Source organism: Panulirus ornatus, chromosome 16 (assembly GCF_036320965.1).
Source record: "Panulirus ornatus isolate Po-2019 chromosome 16, ASM3632096v1, whole genome shotgun sequence".
In the NCBI taxonomy this organism is placed as follows: Eukaryota; Metazoa; Arthropoda; class Malacostraca; order Decapoda; family Palinuridae; genus Panulirus; species Panulirus ornatus.
The window spans coordinates 45,037,264-45,056,172 of record NC_092239.1 but is presented as its reverse complement, the minus strand read 5'-3'; the positions used below and the strand labels follow the sequence as shown (position 1 = coordinate 45,056,172).

The 18,909-nt window shown below is 38.1% G+C and overlaps 1 protein-coding gene across 1 annotated transcript in view; it reads left to right on the top strand.

The window, feature by feature from the left end:
- Nucleotides 1–18,909, top strand: part of LOC139753923 (glutamate receptor-like) — a 67,487-nt gene that overhangs the window by 18,756 nt on the left and 29,822 nt on the right. The window contains exon 9 of the mRNA XM_071670881.1: nt 14,125–14,342. Within this exon, the coding sequence (XP_071526982.1) occupies nt 14,125–14,342 (218 nt within the window). The remainder of the gene's footprint in view (nt 1–14,124; nt 14,343–18,909) is intronic.

The following is an 18,909-nucleotide window of genomic DNA, read 5'->3' as shown; positions in this document are numbered from 1 at the left end:
AGTGAAAAGTTTTTATCGAGGATGTAAGGCATGTGTACGTGTAGGAAGAGAGGAAAGTGATTGGTTCTCAGTGAATGTAGGTTTGCGCCAGGGGTGTGTGATGTCTCCATGGTTGTTTAATTTGTTTATGGATGGGGTTGTTAGGGAGGTAAATGCAAGAGTCCTGGAAAGAGGGGCAAGTATGAAGTCTGTTGGGGATGAGAGAACTTGGGAAGTGAGTCAGTTGTTGTTCGCTGATGATACAGCGCTGGTGGCTGATTCATGTGAGAAACTGCAGAAGCTGGTGACTGAGTTTGGTAAAGTGTGTGGAAGAAGAAAGTTAAGAGTAAATGTGAATAAGAGCAAGGTCATTAGGTACAGTAGGGTTGAGGGTCAAGTCAATTGGGAGGTGAGTTTGAATGGAGAAAAACTGGAGGAAGTGAAGTGTTTTAGATATCTGGGAGTGGATCTGTCAGCGGATGGAACCATGGAAGCGGAAGTGGATCATAGGGTGGGGGAGGGGGCGAAAATTTTGGGAGCCTTGAAAAATGTGTGAAGTCGAGAACATTATCTCGGAAAGCAAAAATGGGTATGTTTGAAGGAATAGTGGTTCCAACAATGTTGTATGGTTGCGAGGCGTGGGCTATGGATAGAGTTGTGCGCAGGAGGATGGATGTGCTGGAAATGAGATGTTTGAGGACAATGTGTGGTGTGAGGTGGTTTGATCGAGTAAGTAACGTAAGGGTAAGAGAGATGTGTGGAAATAAAAAGAGCGTGGTTGAGAGAGCAGAAGAGGGTGTTTTGAAATGGTTTGGGCACATGGAGAGAATGAGTGAGGAAAGATTGACCAAGAGGATATATGTGTCGGAGGTGGAGGGAACGAGGAGAAGAGGGAGACCAAATTGGAGGTGGAAAGATGGAGTGAAAAAGATTTTGTGTGATCGGGGCCTGAACATGCAGGAGGGTGAAAGGAGGGCAAGGAATAGAGTGAATTGGAGCGATGTGGTATACAGGGGTTGACGTGCTGTCAGTGGAGTGAATCAAGGCATGTGAAGCGTCTGGGGTAAACCATGGAAAGCTGTGTAGGTATGTATATTTGCGTGTGTGGACGTGTGTATGTACATGTGTATGGGGGGGGTTGGGCCATTTCTTTCGTCTGTTTCCTTGCGCTACCTCGCAAACGCGGGAGACAGCGACAAAGTATAAAAAAAAAAAAAAAAAAAAAAATATATATATATATATATATATATATATATATATATATATATATATATATATATATATATATATATATATATATATATATATATATATATATATTTCATTTTTCTTTCAAACTATTCGCCATTTTCCACGTTAGCGAGGTAGCGTTAAGAACAGAGGACTGGGCCTTTGAGGGAATATCCTCACCTGGCCCCCTTCTCTGTTCCCTCTTTTGGAAAATTAAAAGAAAAACGAGAGGGGAGGATATCCAGCCCCCCGCTCCATCCCCTTTTAGTCACCTTCTACGACACGCAGGGAATTCTTTCTCCCCTATCCCAAGGGATATATACAAAACTTTTGCATTCACCTCCCTAACAACCCCATCAATAAATATATTAAACAACCATGAAGACATCACACACCACTTCCGTAAACCTACATTCACTGAGAACCAATCACTTTCCTCTCTTCCTACACGTACACATGCCTTACATCCTCGATAAAAACTTTTCACTTCTTCTAACAACTTGCCTCCCACACCATATATTCTTAGTACCTTCTACAGAGCATCTCTATCAACTCTATCATATGCCTTCTCCAGATCCATAAATGCTACATACAAATCCATTTGTTTTTCTAAGCATTTCTCACATACATTCTTCAAACAAACACCTGATTCACACATCCTCTACCACTTCTGAAGCCACACTGCTCTTCCCCAATCTGATGATCTGTACATGCCTTCACCCTCTCATTCAATACCCTCCCATATAATTTACCAGGAATACTCAACAAACTTATACCTCTGTAATTTGAGCACTCACTCTTATCCCCTTTGCCTTTGTACAATGGCACTATGCAAGCATTCCGCCAATCCTCAGGCACCTCACCATGAATCATACATACATTAAAAAACCTTACCACCCAGTCAACAATACAGTCACCCCCTTTTTCAATGAATTCCACTGCAATACCATCCAAACCTGTGCCTTGCCTGATTTCATCTTCCGTAAAGCTTTTACTACCTCTTCTCTATTTACCAAATCATTTTCCCTAACCCTCTCACTTTGCACACCACCTCGACCAAAACACCATTTATCTGCCATTCTATCATCAAACAATTTCAATAAACCTTCAAAATGCTCACTCCATCTCCTTCTCACATCACCACTACTTGTTATCACCTCCCCATAAGCCCCCTTCATTGAAGTTCCTATTTTCTCCCTTGTCTTACGCACTTTATTTACCTCCTTCCAAAACATCTTTTATTCTACCTGAAATCTAATGATACTCTCTCACCCCAACTCTCATTTGCCCTCTTTTTCACATCTTGCACCTTTCTCTTGACCTCCTGCCTCTTTCTTTTACACCTCTCCCACTCATTTGCCTTTTTCCCTGCAAGAATCGTCCAAATGCCTCTCTCTTCTCTTTCACTAATAATCTTACTTCTTCATCCCACCACTCACTTCCTTTTCTAATCAACCTACCTCCCACGCTTCTCATGCCACAAGCATCTTTTCGCAAGCCGTTACTGCTTCCCTAAATACATCCCATTCCTCCCCCACTACCCTTACCTCCTTTGTTCTCACCTTTTTCCATTCTGTTCTCAGTCTCTCCTGGTACTCCCTCACACAAGTCTCCTTCCCAAGCTCACTTACTCTCACCACCCTCTTCACCCCAACATTTTCTCTTCTTTTCTGAAAACCCCTACAAATCTTCACCTTCGCCTCCACAAGATAATGATCAGACATCCCTCCAGTTGCACCTCTCAGCACATTAACATCCAAAAGTCTCTCTTTCGCACGCCTGTCAATTAATACGTAATCCAATAACGCTCTCTGGCCATCTCTCCTACTTACATAAGTATACTTATGTATATCTCGCTTTTTAAACCAGGTATTCCCGATCATCAGTCATTTTTCAGCACATAAATCTACAAGCTCTTCAACATTTCCATTTACAACACTGAACACCCCATGTATACCAATTATTCCCTCAACTGCCACATTACTCACCTTTGCATTCAAATCACCCATCACTATAACCCGGTCTCGTGCATCAATCCACTAACACACTCATTCAGCTGCTCCCAAAACACTTGCCTCTCATGATCTTTCTTCTCATGCCCGGGTGCATATGCACCAATAATCACCCACCTCTCTCCATCAACTTTCAGTTTTACCCATATTAATCGAGAATTTACTTTCTTACATTCTATCACATACTCCCACAACTCCTGTTTCAGGAGTATTGCTACTCCTTCCCTTGCTCTTGTCCTCTCACTAACCCCTGACTTTACTCCCCAGACATTCCCATATATATATATATATATATATATATATATATATATATATATATATATATATATATATATATATATATATATATATATATATATATATATATATATATATATATATATATATATATATATATATATATATATATATATATATATATATATATATATATATATATATATATATATATATATATATATATATATATATATATATATATATATATATATATATATATATATATATATATATATATATATATATATATATATATATATATATATATATATATATATATATATATATATATATATATATATATATATATATATATATATATATATATATATATATATATATATATATATATATATATATATATATATATATATATATATATATATATATATATATATATATATATATATATATATATATATATATATATATATATATATATATATATATATATATATATATATATATATATATATATATATATATATATATATATATATATATATATATATATATATATATATATATATATATATATATATATATATATATATATATATATATATATATATATATATATATATATATATATATATATATATATATATATATATATATATATATATATATATATATATATATATATATATATATATATATATATATATATATATATATATATATATATATATATATATATATATATATATATATATATATATATATATATATATATATATATATATATATATATATATATATATATATATATATATATATATATATATATATATATATATATATATATATATATATATATATATATATATATATATATATATATATATATATATATATATATATATATATATATATATATATATATATATATATATATATATATATATATATATATATATATATATATATATATATATATATATATATATATATATATATATATATATATATATATATATATATATGCCACAAGCATCTTTTCGCAAGCCGTTACTGCTTCCCTAAATACATCCCATTCCTCCCCCACTACCCTTACCTCCTTTGTTCTCACCTTTTTCCATTCTGTACTCAGTCTCTCCTGGTACTCCCTCACACAAGTCTCCTTCCCAAGCTCACTTACTCTCACCACCCTCTTCACCCCAACATTTTCTCTTCTTTTCTGAAAACCCCTACAAATCTTCACCTTCGCCTCCACAAGATAATGATCAGACATCCCTCCAGTTGCACCTCTCAGCACATTAACATCCAAAAGTCTCTCTTTCGCACGCCTGTCAATTAATACGTAATCCAATAACGCTCTCTGGCCATCTCTCCTACTTACATAAGTATACTTATGTATATCTCGCTTTTTAAACCAGGTATTCCCAATCATCAGTCCTTTTTCAGCACATAAATCTACAAGCTCTTCACCATTTCCATTTACAACACTGAACACCCCATGTATACCAATTATTCCCTCAACTGCCACATTACTCACCTTTGCATTCAAATCACCCATCACTATAACCCGGTCTCGTGCATCAAAACCACTAACACACTCATTCAGCTGCTCTCAAAACACTTGCCTCTCATGATCTTTCTTCTCATGCCCAGGTGCATGTGCACCAATAATCACCCATCTCTCTCCATCAACTTTCAGTTTTACCCATATTAATCGAGAATTTACTTTCTTACATTCTATCACATACTCCCACAACTCCTGTTTCAGGAGTATTGCTACTCCTTCCCTTGCTCTTGTCTTCTCACTAACCCCTGACTTTACTCCCAAGACATTCCTAAACCACTCTTCCCCTTTACCCTTGAGCTTCGTTTCACTCAGAGCCAAAGCATCCAGGTTCCTTTCCTCAAACATACTACCTATCTCTCCTTTTTTCACATCTTGGTTACATCCACACACATTTAGGCACCCCACTCTGAGCCTTCGAGGAGGATGAGCACTCCCCGCGTGACTCCTTCTTCTGTTTCCCATTTTAGAAAGTTAAAAAAATACAAGGAGAGTAGGATTTCTGGCCCCCCGCTGCCGTCCCCTCTAGTCGCTTTCTACGACACGCGAGGAATGCGTGGGAAGTATTCTTTCACCCCTATCCCCAGGGATAATATACACATACATACACATATATATACATATATATACATATATATACACATACACACGCACATATACACACACACACACACACATACATATATATACATATGAAAAATGTAAGAAACAATTTAGAAAACTGAAACTTCTAGCTTGAAATGAAATGAAAAAATGGATGTCACATAATGGTTCAACCTCTGGTTATGGAAAAATGAAATGTATAATTTATTTACACAAACGTCAATAGTAGTTCTCATCAATTTGACCACTGTATCAATAAGCTTCAATGTCTAAGCTACATCTTTTCCAATTTCACTATTTTCTTTCACTATTTCACTATATATATATATATATATATATATATATATATATATATATATATATATATATATATATATATATATATATATATATATATACATATATATATATATATATATATATATATATATATATATATATATATATATATATATATATATATATATATACACACACAAAATGACATATACATATATAAGTATGTAGATAATTCATACTGTCTGTCTTTATTATTTCCCATTGCTACCCCGCCGCACATTAAATAAACACCTCCTCCTCCTCATGTGTGCAAGGTAGCGCTAGGCAAGGACAACAAAGGCCACATTCGTTCACACTCAGTCTCTAGCGGTCATGCAATAATGCACCGAAACCACAGCTCTCTTTCCACATCCAGGCCCCACAGAACTTTCCATGGTTCATCGCAGACGCTTCACATGCCCAAGTTCAATCCATTTACGGCACGTCGACCCCGGTATACCACCTCGTTCCAATTCACTCTATTCCTTGAACGCCTTTCACTCTCCTGCATGTTCAGGCGCCGATCACTCAAAATCCATTTCACTCCATCTTTCCACCTCCAATTTGGTCTCTCGCTTCTCCTCGTATCCTCCACCTCTGACACATATATCCTCTTGGTCAATCTTTCCTCACTCATTCTCTCCATGTGACCAAACCATTTCAAAATACCCTCTTCTGCTATCACAACCACTCTCTTTTTATTACCACACATCTCTCTTACCCTATTATCACTTACTCGATCAAACTACATTACACTACATATTGTCCTCAAACATCTCATTTCCAGCACATCCACCCTCCTCTGCACAACTCTATCCATAGCCCACGCCTCGCAACCATACAACATTGTTGGAACCACTATTCCTTCAATCATACCCATTTTTGCATTCCGAGATAATGCTTTCGACTTCCACACATTTTTGAACGCTCTTAGAATTTTCGCCCCCTCAAACCATCCTATGATTCACTTCCGCTTCCATGGTTCCATCCGCTGCCAAATCCACTCCCAGATATCTAAAACACTTTACTTCCTCCAGTCTTTCTCCATTCAAACTTACCTTCCAATTCACTTAACCCTCAACCCTACTGTACCTAATAACCTTGCTCTTATTCACATTTACACTCAACTTTCTTCTTTCACACACTTTACCAAACTCAGTCACCAGCTTCTGCAGTTTCTCACATGAATCAGCCACCAGCGCTGTATCATTAGCGAACAACAACTGTTTCACTTCCTAAGCTCTCTCATCAACAACAGACTGCATACTTGCCCCTCTTTCCAAAACTCTCGCATTTACCACCCTAACAACCCCATCCATAAACAAATTAAACAACCATGGAGACATCACACACCCCTGCCGGAAACCTATATTCACTATGAACCAATCACTTTCCTCTCTTCCTACACGTACACATGCCTTGCAACCTTGATAAAAACTTTTCACTGCTTTTAACATCTTTCTTCCGACACCATATGTTCTTAATACCTACCACAGAGCATCTCTATCAACTCTATCATATGCCCTCTCTAGATCCATAAGAGCTACATTCAAATCCATTTTTTTTCTAAGTATTTCTCACATACATTCTTCAAAGAAACACCTGATCCCCAAATCATCTAAAACTTTTGATATCACACATCTCTTCTCCAATCTGATGCTCTGTACATGCCTTCACCCTTTCAATCAATACCCTCCTATATAATTTCCCAGGAATACTTATCAAAGTTATAACTCTGTAATTTGAGCACTCTCCTTTGTCCCCTTTGCCTTTATACAATGGCACTATGCTAGCATTTCGCCAATCCTTAGGCACCTCACCGTGAATCATACATACATTAAATAACCTTACCAACCAGTCAACAATACAGTCACCCCCTTTTTTAATAAATTCCACAGCAATACCATCCAAACCCGCTACCTTGCCGGCTTTCATCTTCCGCAAAGCTTTTACTACCTCTTCTCTGTTTACCAAATCCTCCTTCAATCTTGCAACTTTCTCTTGACCTCCTGCCTCTTTCTTTTATAAATCTCCCACTCATTTGGCAGCGGATGGAACCATGGAAGCGGAAGTGAATCATAGGATGGTTTGAGGGGGCGAAAATTCTAAGAGCGTTGAAAAATGTGTGGAATTCGAAAGCATTATCTCGGAAAGCATTATTTTGCTCTGATGCTGTCTCCCGCGTTAGCGAGGTAGCGCAAGGAAACAGGCGAAAGAATGGCCCAACCCACCCACATACACATGTATATACATACACGTCCACACACGCAAATATACATACCTATACATCTCAATGTATACATATATATCCACACAGAGACATATACATATACACACCAGTATATAATTCATACTGTCTGCCTCTATTTATTCCCATCGCCACCTAGCTACACATGGATTAACCACCCCCTCTCCCCTCATGTGTGCGAGGTAGCGCTAGGAAAAGACAACAAAGGCCCCATTTGTTCACACTTAGTCTCTAGCTGTCATGTAATAATGCACCGAAACCACAGCTCCCTTTCCACATCCAGGCCCAACAGAACTCTTCATAGTTTACCCCAGACGCTTCACTTGCCTCGGTTCAATCCATTGACAACACGTCGACCCCGGTATACCACACCGATCCAATTCACTCTATTCCTTGCACGCCTTTCACCCTCCTGCATTTTGAGGCCCCGATCGCTCAAAAACTTTTTCACTCCATCTTTCCACCTCCAATTTGGTCTCCTACTTCTCCTTGTTTCCTCCATCTGTGACACATATATCCACTTGGTCAATCTTTCCACACTCATTCTCTCCATGTGACCAAACCATTTCAAAACACCCTCTTCTGCTCTCTCAACCACACTCTTTTTATTACCACACATCTCTCTTACCCTTACATTACTTACTCGATCAAAGTACCTCACACCTTATATTTTCCTCAAACATCTCATTCCCAGCACATCCACCTTCCTGCGCACAATTCTATCCATAGACCAGGCCTCACAACCATACAACATTGTTGGAACCATTATTCCTTCAATATACATATATTTTTTTTTTTATTATCATACTTTGTCGCTGTCTCCCGCGTTTGCGAGGTAGCGCAAGGAAACAGACGAAAGAAATGGCCCAACCCCCCCCCCCCATACACATGCATATACACACGTCCACACACGCAAATATACACACCTATACAGCTTTCCATGGTTTACCCCAGACGCTTCACATGCCTTGATTCAATCCACTGACAGCACGTCAACCCCGGTATACCACATCGCTCCAATTCACTCTATTCCTTGCCCTCCTTTCACCCTCCTGCATGTTCAGGCCCCGATCACACAAAATCTTTTTCACTCCATCTTTCCATCTCCAATTTGGTCTCCCTCTTCTCCTCGTTCCCTCCACCTCCGACACATATATCCTTTTGGTCAATCTTTCCTCACTCATTCTCTCCATGTGCCCAAACCACTTCAAAACACCCTCTTCTGCTCTCTCAACCACGCTCTTTTTATTTCCACACATCTCTCTTACCCTTACGTTACTCACTCGATCAAACCACCTCACACCACACATTGTCCTCAAACATCTCATTTCCAGCACATACATCCTCCTGCGCACAACTCTATCCATAGCCCACGCCTCGCAACCATACAACATTGTTGGAACCACTATTCCTTCAAACATACCCATTTTTGCTTTCCGAGATAATGTTCTCGACTTCCACACATTCTTCAAGGCCCCCAGAATTTTCGCCCCCTCCCACACCCTATGATCCACTTCCGCTTCCATGGTTCCATCCGCTGCCAGATCCACTCCCAGATATCTAAAACACTTCTCTTCCTCCAGTTTTTCTCCATTCAAACTCACCTCCCAATTGACTTGACCCTCAACCCTACTGTACCTAATAACCTTGCTCTTATTCACATTTACTCTTAACTTTCTTCTTCCACACACTTTACCAAACTGAGTCACCAGCTTCTGCAGTTTCTCACATGAATCAGCCACCAGCCCTGTATCATCAGCGAACAACAACTGACTCACTTCCCAAGCTCTCTCATCCCCAACAGACTTCATACTTGCCCCTCTTTCCAAAACTCTTGCATTTACCTCCCTAACAACCCCATCCATAAACAAATTAAACAACCATGGAGACATCACACACCCCTACCGCAAACCTACATTCACTGAGAACCAATCACTTTCCTCTCTTCCTACACGTACACATGCCTTACATCCTCGATAAAAACTTTTCACTGCTTCTAACAACTTTCCTCCCACACCATACATTCTTAATACCTTCCACAGAGCATCTCTGTCAACTCTATCATATGCCTTCTCCAGATCCATAAATGCTACATACAAATCCATTTGCTTTTCTAAGTATTTCTCACATACATTCTTCAAAGCAAACACCTGATCCACACATCCTCTACCACTTATATATATATATATATATATATATATATATATATATATATATATATATATATATATATATATATAGGGTTTGGGAAAATGATTTGGTAAATAGAGAAGAGGTAGTAAAAGCTTCGCAAAAGATGAAAGCCGGCATTGCAGCGGGTTTGGATGGTATTGCAGTGCAATTTATTAAAAAAAAAGGGGATGACTGTATTGTTGATTAGTTAGTAAGGTTATATAATGTATGTATAACTCATGGTGAGGTGCCTGGGTATTGGCGAAATGCTTGCATTGTGCCATTGTACAAAGGCAAAAAGGATAAAAGTGGGTGCTCAAACTACAGAAGCATAAGTTTGTTGAGTATTCCTGGGAAATTATATGGGAGGGTATTGATTGAGAGGGTGAAGGAATGTACAGAGCATCAGATTGGGGAAGAGCAGTATGGTTTCAGAAGTGGTAGAGGTTGTTTGGATCAGGTGTTTGCTTTGAAGAATGTATTTGAGAAATGCTTAGAAAAGCAAATGGATTTGTATGTATCATATGCCTAGAGAAGGCATATGATAGAGTTGATAGTGATGCTCTGTGGAAGGTATTAAGAATATATGGTGTGGGAGGCAAGTTGTTAGAAGCAGTGAAAAGTTTTTATCGAGGATGTAAGGCATGTGTACGTGTAGGAAGGGAGGCAAGTGATTGGTTCTCAGTGAATGTAGGCTTGCGGCAGGGATGTGTGATTTCTCCATGGTTGTTTAATTTGTTTATGGATGGGGTTGTTAGGGAGGTGAATGCAAGAGTTTTGGAAAGACGGGCAAGTATGCAGTCTTTTGTGGATAAGAGAGCTTGGGAAGTGAGTCAGTTGTTGTTTGCTGATATATAGCGCTGATGGCTGATTCGTGTGAGAAACTGCAGAAGCTGGCGACTGAGTTTTGTATAATGTGTGAAAGAAGAAAGCTGAGAGTAAATGTTAATAAGAGCAATGTTATTAGGTACAGTAGAGTTGAGGGACAACTCAACTGGGAGGTATCTTTGAATTGAGAGAAGTGTTTTAGATATGTTGGATTGGATTTGGCAGTGGATGGAACCATGGAAGCGGAAGTGAATCATAAGGTGGGGGAGGGGACGAAAGTTCTGGGAGCGTTGAAGAATGTTTTGAATTCGCGAACATTATCTCGGAAAGCAAAAATGGGTATATTTGAAGGAATAGTGGTTCCAACAATGTTATATGTTTGCAAGGTGTGAGCTCTGGATGTGCTAGAAATGAGATGTTTGAGGATGATATGTGGTTTGTGGTCGTTTCATCGAGTAAGTAATAATAGGGTAAGAGAGATGTGTGGTAATAAAAAGAGTGCGGTGAGAGAGCAGAAGAGAGTGTTTTGAAGTGGTTTGGTCACATGAAGAGATTGAGTGAGGAAAAATTGACCAAGAGGATATATGTGTCAGAAGTGGAGGGAACGAGAAGTAGGAGACCTAATTGGAGGTGGATGGATGGAGTGAAAAAGATTTTGAGTGATCGGGGCCTGAACATGCATGAGGGTGAAAGGCGTGAAAGGAATTGAGTGAATTGGAATGATGTGGTATACCGGGGTCGACGTGCTGTCAATGGATTGAATCAGGGCATGTGAAGCGTCTGGGGTAAACCATGGAAAGTTCTGTGGGGCCTGGATGTGGAAAGGGAGCTGTGGTTCTGGTGCATTATTACATGACAGCTAGAGACTGAGTGCTAACGAATGTGGCCTTTGTTGTCTTTTCCTAGCGCTACCTCGCGCACATGAGGGGGGTGGGGGCTGTTTTTTCCTGTCTGGCGTGGTGGCAACGGGAATGAAAAAAGGCAGACAGTATGAACTATGTACATGTGCATATATGTATATGTCTGTAAGTGTATATATATGAATATGTTGAGATGTATAGGTATGTATATTTGCTTGTGTGGTCTTGTATGTATATACACGTGTATGTGGGAGGGTTGGGCCACTTTTCGTCTGTTTCCTTGCGCTACCTCTCTAACGCGGGAGACAGCGACAAAGTAAAATGATATATACATATATATATATATATATATATATATATATATATATATATATATATATATATATATATATATATATATATATATATATATATGTAAGGCATGTGTACGTGTAGGAAGAGAGGAAAGTGATTGGTTCTCAGTGAATGTAGGTTTGCGCCAGGGGTGTGTGATGTCTCCATGGTTGTTTAATTTGTTTATGGATGGGGTTGTTAGGGAGGTGAATGCAAGAGTTTTGGAAAGAGGGGCAAGTATGAAGTCTGTTGGGGATGAGAGAGCTTGGGAAGTGAGTCAGTTGTTTTTCGCTGATGATACAGCGCTGGTGGCTGATTCATGTGAGAAACTGCAGAAACTGGTGACTGAGTTTGGTAAAGTGTGTGAAAGAAGAAAGTTAAGAGTAAATGTGAATAAGAGCAAGGTTATTAGGTACAGTAGGGTTGAGGGTCAAGTCAATTGGGAGGTGAGTTTGAATGGAGAAAAACTGGAGGAAGTGAAGTGTTTTAGATATCTGGGAGTGGATCTGGCAGCGGATGAAACCATGGAAGCGGAAGTGGATCATAGGGTGGGGGAGGGGGCGAAAATTCTGGGAGCCTTGAAGAATGTGTGGAAGTCGAGAACATTATCTCGGAAAGCAAAAATGGGTATGTTTGAAGGAATAGTGGTTCCAACAATGTTGTATGGTTGCGAGGCGTGGGCTATGGATAGAGTGGTGCGCAGGAGGATGGATGTGCTGGAAATGAGATGTTTGAGGACAATGTGTGGTGTGAGGTGGTTTGATCGAGTGAGTAACGTAAGGGTAAGAGAGATGTGTGGAAATAAAAAGAGCGTGGTTGAGAGAGCAGAAGAGGGTGTTTTGAAATGGTTTGGGCACATGGAGAGAATGAGTGAGGAAAGATTGACCAAGAGGATATATGTGTCGGAGGTGGAGGGAACGAGGAGAAGAGGGAGACCAAATTGGAGGTGGAAAGATGGAGTGAAGAAGATTTTGTGTGATCGGGGCCTGAACATGCAGGAGGGTGAAAGGAGGGCAAGGAATAGAGTGAATTGGAGCGATGTGGTATACCGGGGTTGACGTGCGGTCAGTGGATTGAATCAGGGCATGTGAAGCGTCTGGGGTAAACCATGGAAAGCTGTGTAGGTATGTATATTTGCGTGTGTGGACGTATGTGTATACATGTGTATAGGGGGGGGTTGGGCCATTTCTTTCGTCTGTTTCCTTGCGCTACCTCGCAAACGCGGGAGACAGCGACAAAGCAAAAAAAAAAAAAAAGATATATATATATATATATATATATATATATATATATATATATATATATATATATATATATATATATATATATTCATACGTACTTGATTTCATTCCTGAGTAAAACCTGCCCAGCAGGAAACAACAAAATGGCTGAAATGGAAGAAAATAAGACTTTCACATTCACATCTCCCCCACACATGATTGTCGCCTCCTGTGTTAACCAAGTAGTGCAAGGTTACAGACTAAGAAAGTTCACATCCACTGAATCTCATGCCTGTGCTGTTTCTAAATACAGATTTAACATAGATTCAAAATTATTTGTAAACCATTTAATTAGTTGCTTGCGTGACGTTCAAGTATATCTCACTAAGGATAGGCTTCTGTGTCTAGGTGCTTATTATGATGTTTGTCAACTTTATCTGAGGCTTTTGCTGTTGTACAGTGCTGTTGACATAGCTTATTCCAATTAGCATTTTTTCAGAGTTTCATATCTCGACAGACTATTCAGCGTCTCTAGAACTATGGTGGGAGAGGTTCCTGTTAGCATCTTGGATGATGATGACGTTGGTGTTAACACGGAGCTACGCTGGAACCCTGATGTCCCTTCTGGCTGTGAGACACATCCCACAACCTTACCAAAGTATCCAGGATGTACTGGACGACCCGTCTATCATTATGATCTGGGAAAGCAAATCCGCCTTAGTTCAATACTTTCGTGTAGGTCTATCATTTGACCTCTTCTAACGAAGTAACAATCTAGGAAAGTCAAAGGATCATTTATAAGTAGTGTATTTCAGGGGTGTAAGAGATAATCTTTCAATAGCTGAAAGAGATTATCGTGAACTAAAAGAAAAAACGTTGTCAGGATCAGGTATTGAATCATATTATAGATAAACACATATATTACATTCCACTGAAAAACTGCTTTTTCTCTGAATGAGTCTATACTAGCAATCCACTTGAAGACTAAGGACTTTCTCGGAGTAGTCCAAGCCTTCAAGACAATGACCCAATCGAAAGACACGTGATTGATGTTGCCTCCTTCTGTAATATGACGTGTTTCACGGAGAGAGTCCACCTCATCTTGTGCCAGTAATCAATAAAATCATTTAAATGCCAAAGTCAAAAAAGAAATACCGTCAAGCGTCTCATATCATAGGCAACACACTGGCCTAAGAAACAGTAACCGTTAAAGGGAGATGGGGGGAATGGGCTAGGGAGCTAGATGTCTCTTGGACGAATTTTCTTTTGCTTTCGTCTGCTGTTAATTCTTTCATAATGATTTGGTTGAGAACAGGATGGGTCACTATATAAGTGTTCATATACCCCCTCGTCTGTACAGGAAGGTTCTATACAATGTTAGCTGCTGGTAATATGAGCCTGATGGGACTTGACCGGTCTAGACCCTGTTGCTTATGAAGGTGAGACAAGGGATATTCAATTACTGGTAATCAAATAGATATTTTCCTATTAAGAGCAACCATAGCCAAACGGTTAGCATTTCCGACTGCCATGCAAAAGGTCCTGGGTACAGGCCCTAGCTGTGAAAGGGTATTTTGCATTCTATGAAAATGCTCGTATATACTTTATAATCGAGATCAAATACTTCTTTCTTTGTAGAAAAAGTTCTGTAAAATGCTAGCTAGAGTTAATGTGAGCTTGATGGGATATCACTGGTCAAGACAGAATTGCTCATGGATGTGACAAAAAGGATTTTCGACTACCAGCTGATACCTGCTGGGAAATGGGAAATGACCGGTGGAGACCCCGTTGCTCACCAACGTGAGACGAAGGGTATTCGAGTACATAGTATTCGAATAGTTATTTCCTATTAGCCAGGCCCATAGCCTAGCTAATAGGAAATATTAGCCAAACATGTCCAAACATGTTTTGGACAATCAAATGTTTACCAAATGGCGTCCTAGCTTCGTCTCTTCGATGTATATCAACTGATTGTTATATTTATCTCTTGTGTCTCCCCTGATGATGTGATTATTACACGAAAGTGCACTTGGGAACTTTTCGTGTTTCATTTTCCCCGTGGATTCATAGGAATATATATATATATATATATATATATATATATATATATATATATATATATATATATATATATATATATATATATATATATATATATATATATATATATATATATATATATATATATATATATATATATATATATATATATATATATATATATATATATATATATATATATATCTTGGCATCACTTGTTTATCAAGGCATTTCCTAAGGAATCCAAATCGTAACTTCAGTTGCTGGGCCTTGATTAACGATTTGGAGAAAGCAGTAACGAAAGGAGAAAGGCCAGGACAGCTTATGGAGAAGTAATAAAAGAGCCGTGTGGAATCCAGGTTGGAAAGGATCACAATTTTTCGCGTGATCAAGATATTCCTATGAGGGAAAATGAAACACTATAAGTTCCCATGTGCACTGTCGTGTAGTAATCATATCATGAGGGGACACACAAGAGAGAAATATAACAGTCAATTGATACACATCGAAGAGACGAAGCTAGGACGCCATTTGGTAAATATGCGATTGTCCAAGGCAAACAACAATGGTTTATAAATTTATCATTTTACAAATTTTGGCAACAATAAAGTTATCTAATTTGTATAGACCATCATAGATATTAAGATTATAATTCTTTGTGTATTTGATAATAGAAGCAGTTATTTCCCGTTTCAAGAAAAAAAATGTTGTTGAAAGGTAATGGTTCTATTATCAAAAGTATGTCATCTTTGTCCCCTTCATTTCCATATATGTATGGACATATCAAAATACATAAATAGAATTTTCCAGCAAGACCTATAGTGAGTTCAGTAGGCTCCATCACATATAAATAGTCAAAATGGTTAGTTTCTTTATTAAGCCCTTTAGTGGGTAGGGTATCAAATTCTAATATCATGAACAACGTAGATTTAGTCAACAACCTAATCACTATGAATGTTAAATTTTAATTTCAAACTAGTTAGCCTTGATGTTTCCTCATTTTTCACTAAAGTTCCAGCTGATGATCTTTTAGAATATCTATTTAATGCCTTGGATGATATTCACTTACCTGCATCAAAGTCTGTTTTTATTGAACTGATAAAATTGTGTATAAAAGACTGTGTATTTCGATTCAATGAAGATTATTATGCTCCAAAATTTTGTATGGCAATTGGTAACCCTCTTTCACCTGTACTATGGAATTTTTTGAAAGAAAATTATTAAAAGATATCTTACCTTCTAATGCAATTTGGTTTAGGTATGCAGGTGATGTTCTTTGTGTTTGGCCAACAACTAAAAATTTACAAATATTTCTCCCCTCATTTAACAATTTAGTAACTTCCATCAAATTTACAGTTGAAAATGAAAATAATTTTATGTGACCATTTTTAGATTGCATGATCCATAGGCAAGAAAACAACTTTAAGTTTAGCATATACAGAAAACCCACCAATATATTCTCATATATCCATTATTACTCATCTCAACATGACAGAGTTAAATTATCATCATTCCAATCTATGTTCCTTAGGGCATTATGTATTTGCAGTCCAGAGTATATTGATGATGAGTTTGAGAAGACATTGTATTGAATCTAAGTTAAAGTACCCTAGATCTTTCATTTATAAATTCATTAAGTTAGTAATCATTTTAAAGAGTTGAGCCCAAACCTCCCATTGACACCAAGAAACTTTTAGTTTTTCCTTTTAATGATTATATTACTTTGCTTAAATCATTTAATGTAAATGTTGCCTTCAGAAACAATAATACTATAAAGAATATCTTATTCAGGAATTCACCAGAAAATTCTCCTGGATGCATCTATAAAGTACCATGTGGAAATTATGATAAATTTTATGTTGGGGACTGGTAAGGATTTTTCTGTAAGACTTAAGCAGCATAAATAGAGTATACTAACGGGATAAAAATCAAAAGCCTTGTTTAATCACGTTAAAAACTATGATAATTATATTGACCGGACTAATGCCACCTCAGTTATTAACTCCAACTATATTACCGGGTGAAATATCATTGAATCTTCTGTTATTGAATACACAAAGAATTATAATCTTGATATTAGTGATAGTCTATACAAATTAGATAACTTTATTGTTGATACAATTTGTAAAATGATAAGTTTATGAACGCTCGTTGTCTTTCTTGAACAATCGCATGCTCACCAAATGGAGGCCTCTCTCTCTCTCTCTCTCTCTCTCTCTCTCTCTCTCTCTCTCTCTCTCTCTCTCTCTCTCTCTCTCTCTCTCTCTCTCTCTCTCTCTCTCTCTCTCTCCCCCGCGTTAGCGAGGTAGCGCAAGGAAACAGACGAAAGAATGGCCCAACCCACCTACATACACATGTATATACATATACGTCCACACACGAAAATATACATACCTATACATCTCAACGTATACATATATATGCACACACAGACATATACATATATACAAATGTACATAATTCATAGTGTCTGCCTTTATTTATTCCCATCGCCTATTCGCCACACATGAAATAACAACACCCTCCCCCCTCATGTGTGGGAGTTAGCGCTAGGAAAAGACAACAAAGGCCTCATTCGTTCACACTCAGTCTCTAGCTGTCATGTAACAATGCACCGAAACCACAGCTCCCTTTCCACATCCAGGCCCCACAGAACTTTCCATGGTTTACCCCAGACGCTTCACATGCTCTGGTTTAATCCATTGACAGCACGTCGACCCCGGAATACCACATCGTTCCAATTCACTCTATTCCTTACACACCTTTCACCCTCCTGCATGTTCAGGCCCCGATCACTCAAAATCTTTTTCACTCCATCTTTCCACCTCCAATTTGGTCTCCCACTTCTCCTCGTTCCCTCCACCGCTGACACATATATCCTCTTGGTCAATCTTTCCTCACTCATTCTCTCCATGTGACCAAACCATTTGAAAACACCCTCTTCTGCTCTATCAACCACACTTTTTTATTACCATACATCTCTCTTACCCTATTATTACATACTCGATCAAACAACATCATACCACATATTGTCCTCAAACATCTCATAGCCCACGCCTCGCAACCGTACAACATTTGAAACCACTATTCCTTCAAACATACCTATTTTTGCTTTCCGAGATAATGTTCTCGACTTCCACACATTCTTCAGGGCTCCCCAAATTTCGCCCCCTCCCCCACCCTATGATTCACTTCCGCTTCCATGGTTCCATCCGCTGCCAAATCCACTACCAGATATCTAAAACACTTCACTTCCTCCAGT